This window comes from Triticum aestivum, chromosome 7D (genome assembly GCF_018294505.1).
Source record: "Triticum aestivum cultivar Chinese Spring chromosome 7D, IWGSC CS RefSeq v2.1, whole genome shotgun sequence".
NCBI lineage: Eukaryota > Viridiplantae > Streptophyta > Magnoliopsida > Poales > Poaceae > Triticum > Triticum aestivum.
This window is the reverse complement of record NC_057814.1, coordinates 469485732-469498133: the sequence shown is the minus strand read 5'-3', so window position 1 is coordinate 469498133 and position 12402 is coordinate 469485732. Positions and strand designations below refer to the sequence as shown.

Sequence of the window (12402 nt, the reverse complement as noted above, 5' to 3'; positions counted from 1 at the left end):
GCGGATGACCGCGTCGGAGTAGGGCACGGAATTCTTGTATTCATGGTACCATATGTGAATGTTCCTCCAAAAGGTTGTGCCCTTTTGCTCCGTGCGATGGAGAGGATCGAGGCTAGTAGCCAACCATGCATCACACAACAGCTCGTCCTCCCACATGTTCAAGCTTCTCTCCTCTACCTTTCTTCTTCGGATCGCCGGCGGTATCATCTGGATCATCGTCCTCGCCATCCTTCTCCTCTTCACCCCTCAGGTTGTTGCTCTCCGGCGACCCAATGTTGCTATTGATGTGTGCTATCATCGGTCTGGGTTTAGGACTGTTGCGTGGCCGTTTGGGTGTAGTACTGATGTTGCTGGTATTTGTCAGACTGGCTGGTATCGGAGTCTTCCACCTGCCTGCCCTCATTGCCCCCTCCTCCTCCATCGCCTCCGTCGTGGATGATGTCAAGCATCTCCCTGTTTGTGTCGTACGCCGGCTCCCCCTCTCTCGGCATAGCAGCAAACAATGTGCATGCACCCATCTGCTCCCTACCCGTCGTCCTCGCCTGAACGGACTGCGGCGAAGAATACTTGGAGAAGAGCGGCGCCGCATTAACGTCGACAATGTAAGGAACCGTACCGGCGGGGGTTGCGAGCTGCTTGGCGTAGTAGTAGTGCAGAGGCTTGTAAGGCTCCGACACGGCGCCATCTGTACTGTGGGCGTGCCCGCCTGGCAATGTCCGCCACGGCCTCGTCAGCCACCTCGTTCTCCATGCCCTCTAGCCCATCGCCACCACCAGGCCCACCGACGGACAACCATTTCTTTAGTTTCTCCTCCTTTGTGGCCTTCGCTTTGATGCGGCGAATTTGCCGCGTTGCCTGGCTGATCTTCCGGGCGAGCGTGATGCTTGGATCCTCTGGCAACTTCACCGGTTCCATCTCTGACAGGTTCTTCGACGGTTCCATGCGTTGATGGCAGAGGAAAGGAGAGGGTGAAAGAAAAGAGCGGGAATCGGGCGGACAGCGGCGGGAGTGGAAGAAAAGAGTGGGGGGTTTTTGCATGGAAACAATACGGGATGCTATAAAAGAGTTGGCACCGCCTTACTTTTGGGTGGGCCAGGGGGCGGTGAGCGATGTTTCGCGTGTCCGGACTCCCGCAAAGCCCCCCACGTTTGTCTCTGGTTTGCGGGAGAATTGTGTTCGGACCGCTTCATGGATTGATACAGGACCACATTGAATGGGTTCCTCGGCCTGGACAACGCGGTCCGGACGGTTACCGGAGGTTTGAGGGTCGGTGTTGGAGATGCCTTGAGAGCATCTATAGTCGGACTTGGTAAATCTGGCCCCCTCAAACGCCCGCGGACGCGCCTACCGGAGGTTTGAGGGTCGGTGTTGGAGATGCCCTGAGTGCATCTACAGCCGGACTTGGCAAATCCGGCCCCTCAAACGCCCGCGGACGCACCCGGGCACGTCCGCGAGCACTGACCGGGCACCCCTCAAATTTCCACAGTTGCAGCCAGACATCTCATACTAGATTCTCAAATTCATACAAATACATGCAAACTAAAATAAACCTACGTACTACATCGATCACCTAGCTACTCATCGTCGAAGATGTCGACGATCTCTGTGCCCGGCTCCGACAGCATGGGCGGCAGCTGCAGCTCCGGCTCCTCCGGAGGCAGCCCGACAGCGATGCGGGTGGCGCGCGCGGCTTGCCTCGCCCGGATCTCCTGCTGGATCTCGTAGCGGCACTCCGGCGTCAACATGGCGTAGTAGGTGATCTTGCTCCGGACCATTGCGGAGTGCCAGAGCGTGGGCGGAGCGTCGGACCATGGGCAGAGCAGCGGAGCGGGAGAGGGAGGAGGTGGATGGGTTCGGACTGGCGGTGCGGAGAGGTGGCGGTGGATGGATTAGGGTTGCGGAACGCCGACCGGCTTAAATAGCCGAATTTGGTATTGGGCGGCGAGCCGGAGAGGAGCCACGCGGCGTTCACACCGCGGCGACGGACGCGGCGTTCGTCGGACCGCCGGGTTTCCGGACGTTTCCGCGTGGGACCCTGCCATCAGACCGACGTGGCGGACGTGCCCGGGCGCCCCGTATCCACCCCATATTTGGGCTGGATATGGGGTGCCGGTCAGCCCGGACGTTTGAGACCCGTTTAACAAGTCGTCTGGGTCAAAAAAAGTGACCGGACGGCGACATATGAGACGGGTTTGAGAGGTTGGACTGTAGATGCTCTGAGCTCATCAATATGGATTGTAGTTCTGTACTGGGTTAATTGTCAAGCTGGACCATGGGATGGAAAGCATGACCTTGACAAGGGAATCTTCTCGTCGACGATTTGTTTGACTAGTAGGAGTAGTGGGCAAGGGCAAGAAATCGAAGGCTAAATACGTACGTTCTGCAAGTAAATTTACTCCTCCAGTCCTGCTCCTTAAGTTTGACTCTCGGCAAGCTAGCTGCTCGACAACATGCTGATGCAGTGATGCTCCCATGCTCACGTCGAACTGCACATCCAATGTACACATGAGTCGAGAGTGATACTGATACTGATACTGTCCCTTGGACATTTCACACGTTAACACGTACGAAATCCAAGCTGCTCTGCTCCGCCCTGCCTCGTTTTCTTCTTTCTTGCTCCGCGCTCGCCAGAGCTATATTTACACCCCACGCTCTGCTTCACTTCACTTGCCCACTCCGCTCCGAGCTCCCAGCTTCATTCAGCTCGCCATAGCTTCCCCTGCGCACTGTCTGTAAGATGCATCCTACAGCACGCGCCATAGTGCCACACTACCTGCTCCTCCTCTTCGCCACCTTCTTCTTCCTGCTCCGCTCCCCGTCGCCCGCCGCGGCCGCCGGCGACGTCACCCTCCTCCTGGACAGGCTCAAGCCCGCGCTGCAGGGCGCCACCCCCAACGCCCAGCTCGCCACCTGGAACGCCTCCACGCCGCTCTGCCTCTGGCGCGGCCTCCGCTGGTCCACGCCCGCGGGCCAGCCGCTCCGCTGCGACACCGCCGCCGCGCGGGCCAACCTCTCGCTCGCCGGAGACGCCACCCTCCTCCTGTCCTCCATCCGCCTCCCCGCCGCCGCGCTAGCCGGCCGCCTCCCGCCGGAGCTCGGCGTCTTCCCGTCCCTCGAGTCCATCTACCTCGCCGCCAACTCCCTCTCCGGCGCCATCCCGCTCGAGCTCGGCAACGCACCGGCGCTGTCCGAGCTGGACCTCGCCGGCAACGCCCTGTCCGGCACGCTCCCGCCCTCCATCTGGAACCTCTGCGACCGCCTCGCCGAGCTCCGCCTCCATGGCAACGCTCTCACGGGAGCGATCCCCGCGCCGGCGGGACCCAACGATACTTGTGACCGTCTCCACCTTCTTGATCTCGGCGCCAACCGCTTCTCTGGCTCCTTCCCGGCCTTCCTGACAGGCTTCCGTGGCCTCCAGCGCCTCGACCTCGGCGGCAACCACCTCTCTGGAGACATACCGGAGTCCGTCGCTGCGATGAGAGGCCTCCAAATGCTCAACCTTTCTTACAATAACTTCTCCGGTCAGCTGCCTCCGGGCTTCGCCGGCTCGAGCTTCACCGCAGAATCGTTCCTAGGGAACAGCCCGGCGCTGTGCGGCCCGCCGTTGCAGCAGCCGTGCGTGTCCCGTTCGGGCCTCAGCTCCGGCAGCGTCGCGGGGATGGTCATCGGACTAATGGCCGGCGCCGTCGTGGTGGCGTCAGTGTCCATCGGGTGGGCGCAGGCGAGGTGGAGACGGAACAGGGTAAGGCGAGCGGCGGAGGAGGGGGTAGAGACTGAGGAAGGCGGCGAGGGCGACAGCGAGGGGAAGCTGGTGGTGTTCCAGGGCGGGGAGCACCTGACGCTGGGGGAGGTGCTGAATGCTACGGGGCAGGTGGTGGAGAAAGCGAGCTACTGCACGGTGTACAAGGCGAAGCTGGCGGACGGCGGCGGCAACATCGAGCTTCGGCTGCTGCGCGAGGGGAGCTGCAAGGACGCGGCGTCGTGCGGGCCGGCAGTGCGGCGCATCGGCCGCGCGCGGCACGAGAACCTGGTACCGCTCCGGGCCTTCTACCAGGGCCGGCGCGGCGAGAAGCTGCTCGTGTACGATTACTTCCCCCATCGGACGCTCCATGACCTCCTCCACGGCGGCCTCGAGAGCAGGCCGGCGCTGACATGGCCGCGGCGGCACAAGATCGCGCTGGGCGCGGCACGCGGGCTGGCGTACCTGCACGAGGGCCGGCACGGGGACGGGCCGGTGGTGCACGGCAACGTGAGGTCGTCCAACGTGCTGGTGGACGAGTACTTCGTGGCGAGGGTGACCGAATACGCGGTGGTGGGCAGGCTGCTGGTGCCATGGGCGGCGGAGGCTGTGCTGTCGGCCGCGAAGGCAGACGGGTACAGGGCGCCGGAGCTGCAGACGATGAAGCGGTGCGCGCCCCGGACGGACGTGTACGCGTTCGGGATACTGCTGCTGGAGCTGCTGATGGGGAAGAAGCCCTCCTCGGCGGCGAACGGAGGCGACGACCTGCCGTCGCTGGTGAAGGCGGCGGTGCTCGAGGAGACGACGACGGAGGTGTTCGACCCGGAGGTGGCGAAAGGCGTGCGGAACCCGGCGGAGGAGGGCCTCGTGCAGGCGCTCAAGCTGGCGATGGGTTGCTGCGCGCCGGTGGCGGCGGCGAGGCCGAGCATGGCGGAGGTGGTGCGGCAGCTCGAGGAGAACCGGCCCAAGAGCAGCCGGTCGGCGCTGTACAGCCCCGCCGAGACGAGGAGCGATACCGGCACGCCGCTATACAGCTAGTAGCATTTACGAAGCTTAATGAATCTGTCCATGATGGTCTTCTTGTACCGTTGGTCGATCGCCATACCGGCAACATTGATTGATCGGTTTCTGCCTTGATGAATCAGTCAGGAATCCTAGCTGTTCCTAATTTAAGATGTGAAGTAGAAGTACGATTGTAATGAATTAAAGAGAGAAATGCCGATCAGTTGCGCGCTGAGACCACTGCAACTGCGCGAGATCACACGATATATCAGTTAGCTGAAAGTTTTCTTTCTTTCAGTCAACTTTTTCCCGCCGCACTGTTGCACATGTCAATGGAGGGGCACAGCCTGCTAGCGAAACTATCCCGGAAGTGGAACCCAATCCATACACCGGCCAGGGCAGCTGCATGTGGTCGAATGCATGGACCAGCGGGCTCGCTCGATCCGTCGAAATTAAGCAAGCGACGATACATTTGGCTAGCGTAGCGAAAGGCTTCTCAGGCACGTCGCTTTGATGAACAGCTCGCGTCTGTGGCATGAAAGTTAAACACAACGACCTAGTTAAAGCAAAATTCGTTGCAAATCAAAATTTTGCACGAAAGTTAAATCAACGTAGACATTTCTACAACGAAAAATAGAATGTCCATTCAAATTAGTGACTAAACAGTCTAGAGATGCAACTAAACAAATCTAAAAATGAACAATGACAAAACGAAAGAGAAGAGACCATTATAATCTAGAAATGAACAAAAGACTTGAAAAGAAGAAGGGCAAATTTCTAAGAGCATGATTAATAGTACAACCAGCTGATGACTATACGATGTTGACATGGCATTTCTAGCCAAGTTTATAGCTGGTAAATACAGTAGTTAGATATAAAGAGCTCGCATAGTGTCTAGGAACACTTGATGCAGCTGGCTCTTGTTCTATAGCCGACTCCTCTTCTCTCCCCTCCATGTCAGCAGAAAAATAATATTTTAACTCTTATAGCATGCTTACATAAGCTTGTTGTACTTGAAGAAAAAAAATCGTTTGAGTAGTGGTGCTACTCGAATAATCAATGCAAAAGACAGAAAGACCAAATAACGAAATCAAGTAATTCTAGGAACTGTGTTCTCTCGTAAAATAAACGAACAAAATCAGAAAGAGACAAAAAATGTTTACTTTCAAATGACAAAGAGTTCTAGGAGTAATTTTACCCGACAAAAAAGGGAAAAAGAAAAACAAAGAAAGACAAAATTTCATGTACTATTAGATCTCTTTGCCCTCCTTATGAGCGCGCTCATATGATCATCAATCTAAAATCATTGAACAAAAGCAACATGCTTTTATTCATTTAAGCAACACATGCATGTAGTTAATAGCATTAGCATGCAACCATGGCACTCCTACATATGCATGTTTTCAACATAAAAATGTATATTTTCAATACCTTTAGTTTTTAATACAAATTCAACTGCACTTTTGTATATAATATTTATGCAGGATTTTATCCACTTGTTGGACTTCATATGAAATCTAGGTAAGAATACCAAACAATATCGGAATTTCTTGTGAATTTGTTATCAACTTTATGTTTGAAATATGCACTAAAGACAATAAATAAAGTTTTATTATTCTATTACGATGTTCATGACTAAGTTTATTTTCTATGCTAAAATTATGCTAGTTAAAATATGAGATTCAGAGTTAACCCTAATTGCATGTGTGGAATAAGAATCACCGAACATATCCCATGTCGGGCATGTGGAGTAGCTCATGTACCGTTGATTGTCTAGTCTTCCTGGTCATTGGCAATGTTACTGTAACAAAGATGTCGTTAATAATGAGAACATGTTGTTAGGGTAATACTGGTGTTGGATAGACCCACTTATGAAATATTGTGAGATCACATCGTCAGTATGTTGTTGGTCTTTGCTCACGTTTACTTGCGTCCTTAGACCATGAGAATGTCGTAGACCCAAATACTGGATGGTTGATTAGGGGCCATCAAATGTTACTCCAAAACTAGGTAATTATAAAGGAGAATTTGGATATCGATGTATTCCTGTTTGGCCCACAATGTAATTTTGGGTACTGGATACTGGATCGGTTGCTCATATTTGCAACTCAGCACAGGAACTACAAATACCTAGGAGATAGCAAAGGATGAGCTCATGATGCCGTTGAGAATGGAGTAAAAGCTGTTATATATGATCGTGTCGACATCCTACCTCTACAACTATCTAATTAGTCCATTTAGTGATCTGGTAAAGGAGCATAAAGGTTTCTCGCCCTTTTCCCTAGAGGTGACCCTTACTTATCGAACCCACAAGAGGACGGTGCCCTTTAAGCAAGGGTTTCTAACAAGATTTTGCAAGAGAAATAAATTCCAGCTTTTGATCGAATCAGTAATCAAGTTGACACTAAAAACACTTATAATAAAAATAGGCATGGGTATGAGGACTTATGCTTACAACCATATATTTTGTGTCAAGATCATCATGATCTAATTTGTGCTTTGGAAGTCATCCATCAAGATGTGCTTTCTACATATCTAAGGGGAGGGGGGGTGTCCAAACTACGTCTTGACCGGCACGCGTCCTGCATCAAGAGTCAATTGTCCAACCGAAGGCCCTATCCGTCGCGCGGGGTTGCCCCGGTAATTAATATACAATAGTCGAACAAAAGCATCGGGCGTTTAATGAATACAATTCTTGAATCCCCCAGGATAGGATCCGTGTTACCGTACAAAACCTTTCTGTCACGGTCTCCCTGCCCTTAGCGTCTCCGTGACTCGCTCTCCATGATACTAGGTACCTGCAAGGATGAAGAACGCGAACGAGACAAGAGACAACAACGGAGCAACTTTATGGTACACATACGGGATGTTAATTCAAAGTATTTCCATCGACTCCTCCAACAAATACATCAGGTTGGAAGGCCCTTGCCTCAACCCATGACCTTACTGAACTACTCACACATGGAGATCAGATCACACGAAGGACTCATCGAAGAACACATCTTGAAGATTGATTTAATCATAATATGTCTTACAATGGATGTCGTATGTGATACAAGACTACAAGTATGGCTAGATGGCTGAGAACTATGTTGGTGGTGAAGGTTGTGGCAATGCTAGGCACATGGAACATGGATTCACGAAAAATAAGTTGCGGATTGGATGAGAAACATACCGTAGATTGATCACATGGAACGGTTTGAACCGAAACCGAATTAGTAAGGAGATCAGTATGGACGCCAGGATGTCGTACGAGCATTCATATGAGACCAAGCACTCATATGGAATGCTGTCGTTTATTCTGGACCCTAAGTGTTGTTTGCGCTTACCTCATACGACCAATCATGCGAGTCGAAGTGCTCATATAGAATGTCGTTTTGATTTTGTTGATTTGGTCGAAGGTGCCATACGACCGCTCATACGAGCATGGATGCTCGTATAGAACATTGTCAAACGCTCTGGACTTCTTCCATGTTTCTGCTGAAGGTTCATACGACCGTCCATACAAATGGGGATGCTCGTATGATACGCCGTCGAATGCTCGGTTGCCTCTGGTATGTTTCTCTTGGAGCCACCAGGATTCCATACAACCTCCCAAATGACAATAGTGGCCGCATACTAGGCTGTCCGTCTTTTGTTTTGTTTCTTCCGAAACTTCACTTTTTTCACTAATTCATGTGGGGTAAGTTCCAACACAACATATAGGCATATTTCTAGGAATTCAAACGTTAGTACAACACACGATAATTTTCTACCAGACAAAGGGCTCATTAGAGCAACTTTCTCAACATATCCTCCATGATATAAAATTCAACACTCTCTTATAGAAACTAAAAACGAAAGCTTACTTTTATAACTTATTTGCGTGGGTTGTCTCCCACGAAGCACTTGTTTTCAGTCGGATAGCTCGACTATAGTGATGACCAGTAAACATACACCGAGCCCATAGCTTCAAGCATTGACAACAATGTTGTCTCGAGTGTATGTCTTCATTTTGTTTTTCCAAGGGAAATGAAGGAAATATGCCCTAGAGGCAATAATAAAGTTGTTATTTATATTTCCTTATATCATGATAAATGTTTATTATTCATGCTAGAATTGTATTAACCAGAAACTTAGTACATGTATGGATACATAGACAAACAGAGTGTCACTAGTATGCCTCTACTTGACTAGCTCGTTGAATCAAAGATGGTTAAGTTTCCTAGCCATAGACATGAGTTGTCATTTGATTAACGGGATCACATCATTAGAGAATGATCTGATTGACTTGACCATTCCATTAGCTTAGCATTTGATCGTTTAGTATATTGCTATTGCTTTCTTCATGACTTATACATGTTCCTATGACTATGATTAACGGGATCACATCATTAGGGCACCATCTAAATCCATTAAGATACCACCATATGAACTATGGTTTGGCAAGAAACCTAAGCTGTCGTTTCTTAAAGTTTGGGGTTGCGATGCTTACGTGAAAAAGTTTCAACCTGATAAGCTCGAACCCAAATCGGAGAAATGCGTCTTCATAGGATACCCAAAGAAAACTGTTGGGTACACCTTCTATCACAGATCCGAAGGCAAGATATTCATTGCTAAGAATGGATCCTTTCTAGAGAAGGAGTTTCTCTCGAAAGAAGTGAGTGTGAGGAAAGTAGAACTTGATGAGGTAATTGTACCTTCTCCCGAATTGGAAAGTAGTTAATCACAGAAATCAGTTCCAGTGATTCCTACACCAATTAGTGAGGAAACCAATGATGATGATCATGAAACTTCTGATCAAGTTACTAACGAACCTCGTAGGTCAACCAGAGTAAGATCCGCACCAGAGTAGTACGGTAATCCTGTTCTGGAGGTCATATTACTTGACCATGACGAACCTACGAACTATGAGGAAGCGATGATGAGCCCAGATTCCACGAAATGGCTTAAGGCCCTGAAATCTGAGATGGGATCCATGTATGACAACAAAGTATGGACTTTGATTGACTTGCACGATGATCGGCAAGCCATTGAGAATAAATGGATCTTCAAGAGGAAGACGGATGCTGATAGTAGTGTTACTATCTACAAAGCTCGAATTGTCGAAAAAGGTTTTCGACAAGTTCAAGGTGTTGACTACGATAAGATTTTCTCACTCATAGCGATGCTTAAGTCTGTCAAAATCATGTTAGCAATTGCCACATTTTATGAAATCTGGCATATGGATGTCAAAACTACATTCCTTAACGGATATCTTAAAGAAGAATTGTATATGATACAACAAGAAGGTTTTGTCGATCCAAAAGGTGCTAACAAAGTGTGCAAGCTCCGGCAATCCATTTATGGACTGGTGCAAGCCTCTCGGAGTTGGAATATACGCTTTGATAGTGTGATCAAAGCATATGTTTTTATACATACTTTTGGAGAAGTCTGTATTTACAAGAAAGTGAGTGGGAGCACTACAGCCTTTCAGGTAAGTATATGTAAATGACATATTTGTCAATCGGAAATGATGTAGAATTTTCTGGAAAGCATAAAGGAGTGTTTGAAAGGAGTTTTTCAAAGAAAAGACCTCGGTGAAGCTCCTTACATATTGAGCATCAGGATCTATAGAGATAAATCAAGATGCTCGATAAGTTTTTTTTTCAATGTGTACATACCTTGACAAGTTTTTGAAGTAGTTCAAAATGGAACAGTCAAAGAAAGAGTTCTTGCCTGTGTTGCAAGGTGTGAAGTTGAGTAAGACTCAAAGCCCGACCACGGCAGAAAATAGAAAGAGAATGAAAGTCATTCCCTATGCCTCAGCCACAGGTTCTATAAAGTATGCCATGCTGTGTACCAGACCTATTGTATACCCTACCCTGAGTTTGGCAAGGAAGTACAATTTTGATCTAGGAGTAAATCACTGGACAGCGGTCAAAAATTATCCTTAGAGGACTAAGGAAATATTTCTCGGTTATGGAGGTGATAAGGAGTTCGTCGTAAAGAGTTACGTCGATGCAAGCTTTGACACCGATCTGGATGACTCTAAGTCACAATCCAGATACATATTGGAAGTGGGAGCAAATAGCTAAAGTAGCTCCGTGCAGAGCATTGTAGACATAGAAATTTGCAGAATACATACGGATCTGAATTTGACAGACCCGTTGACTAAACTTCTCTCACAAGCAAAACAGGATCACACCTTAGTACTCCTTGAGTGTTAAATAACATGGCAATGTGAACTAGATTACTGACTCTAGTAAACCCTTTGAATGTTGGTCACATGGCGATGTGAACTATGGGTGTTAATCACATGGTGATGTGAACTATTCGTGTTAAATCACATGGCGATGTGAACTAGATTATTGACTCTAGTGCAAGTGGGAGACTGGAGGAAATATGCCCAAGAGGCAATAATAAAGTTGTTATTTATATTTCCTTATATCATGATAAATGTTTATTATTCATGCTAGAATTGTATTAACCGGAAACTTAGTACATGTGTGGATACATAGACAAACAGAGTGTCACTAGTATGCCTCTACATGACTAGCTCGTTGAATCAAAGATGGTTAAGTTTTCTATCCATAGACATGAGTTGTCATTTGATTAACGGGATCACATCATTAGAGAATGATGTGATTAACTTGACCCATTCCGTTAGCTTAGCATTTGATCGTTTAGTATATTGCTATTGCCTTCTTCATGACTTATACATGTTCCTATGACTATGAGATTATGCAACTCCCAAATACCGGAGGAACACTTTGTGTGCTACCAAACGTCACAACATAATTGGGTGATTATAAAGGTGCTCTACAGGTGTCTCCGATGGTACTTGTTGAGTTGGCATAGATCAAGATTAGGATTTGTCATTCTGATTGTCGGAGAGGTATCTCCGGGCCCTCTCGGTAATGCACATCACTATAAGCCTTGCAAGCAATGTAACCAATGAGTTAGTTGCGGGATGATGCATTATGGAACGAGTAAAGAGACTTGCCGGTAATGAGATTGAACTAGGTATTGAGATACCGACGATCGAATCTCGGGCAAGTAACATATCGATGACAAAGGGAACAACGTATGTTGTTATGCGGTTTGACCGATAAAGATCTTCGTAGAATATGTAGGAGCCAATATGAGCATCCAGGTTCTGCTATTGGTTATTGACCGGAGACGTGTCTCATTCATGTCTACATAGTTCTCGAACCGTTAGGGTCCGCACGTTTAACGTTCGGTGACGATCGGTATTATGAGTTTATGTGTTTTGATGTACCGAAGGTTGTTCGGAGTCCCGGATGAGATCAGGGACATGACGAGGAGTCTTGAAATGTTTGGGACATAAAGATCGATATATTGGAAGGCTATATTCGGACATCGGAAAGGTTCTGAGTGGTTCGGGTATTTAACGGAGTACCGGAGAGTTACGGGAATTCGCCGGGGAGTATATGGGCCTTATTGGGCTTTAGGGGAGAGAGAGAGGGGCTGCCTAGGGCAGGCCGCGCCCCCCAAGGCCTAGGCCGAATTGGACTAGGGGGAGGGGTGGCGCCCCCTCCTTCCTTCTCTTCTCTCTTCCCCTTCCTTCTCTCCTACTCCTACTACTTGGAAAGGGGGGAATCCTACTCCCGGTGGGAGTAGGACTCCCAAGGGCGCGCAATAGTAGAGGGCCGGCCCTCCCCCTCCTCCACTCCTTTATA

The 12402-nt window shown here is 49.0% G+C and overlaps 1 protein-coding gene across 1 annotated transcript; it reads left to right on the top strand.

Moving 5' to 3' along the window:
- Nucleotides 1-2619: 2619 nt before the first annotated feature.
- On the top strand, nucleotides 2620-4976 carry LOC123166808 (putative kinase-like protein TMKL1). The gene has a single exon (XM_044584608.1). The coding sequence runs from the start codon at nucleotides 2738-2740 to the stop codon at nucleotides 4775-4777; it is 2040 nt and encodes a 679-aa protein (XP_044440543.1). The 5' UTR covers nucleotides 2620-2737; the 3' UTR covers nucleotides 4778-4976.
- The last annotated feature ends 7426 nt before the right edge of the window (nucleotides 4977-12402 follow it).

Bases quoted from the DNA above. Each gene is read 5' to 3' on its own strand.
- LOC123166808 (XM_044584608.1), top strand. From the start codon at position 2,738: ATGCATCCTACAGCACGCGCCATAGTGCCACACTACCTGCTCCTCCTC.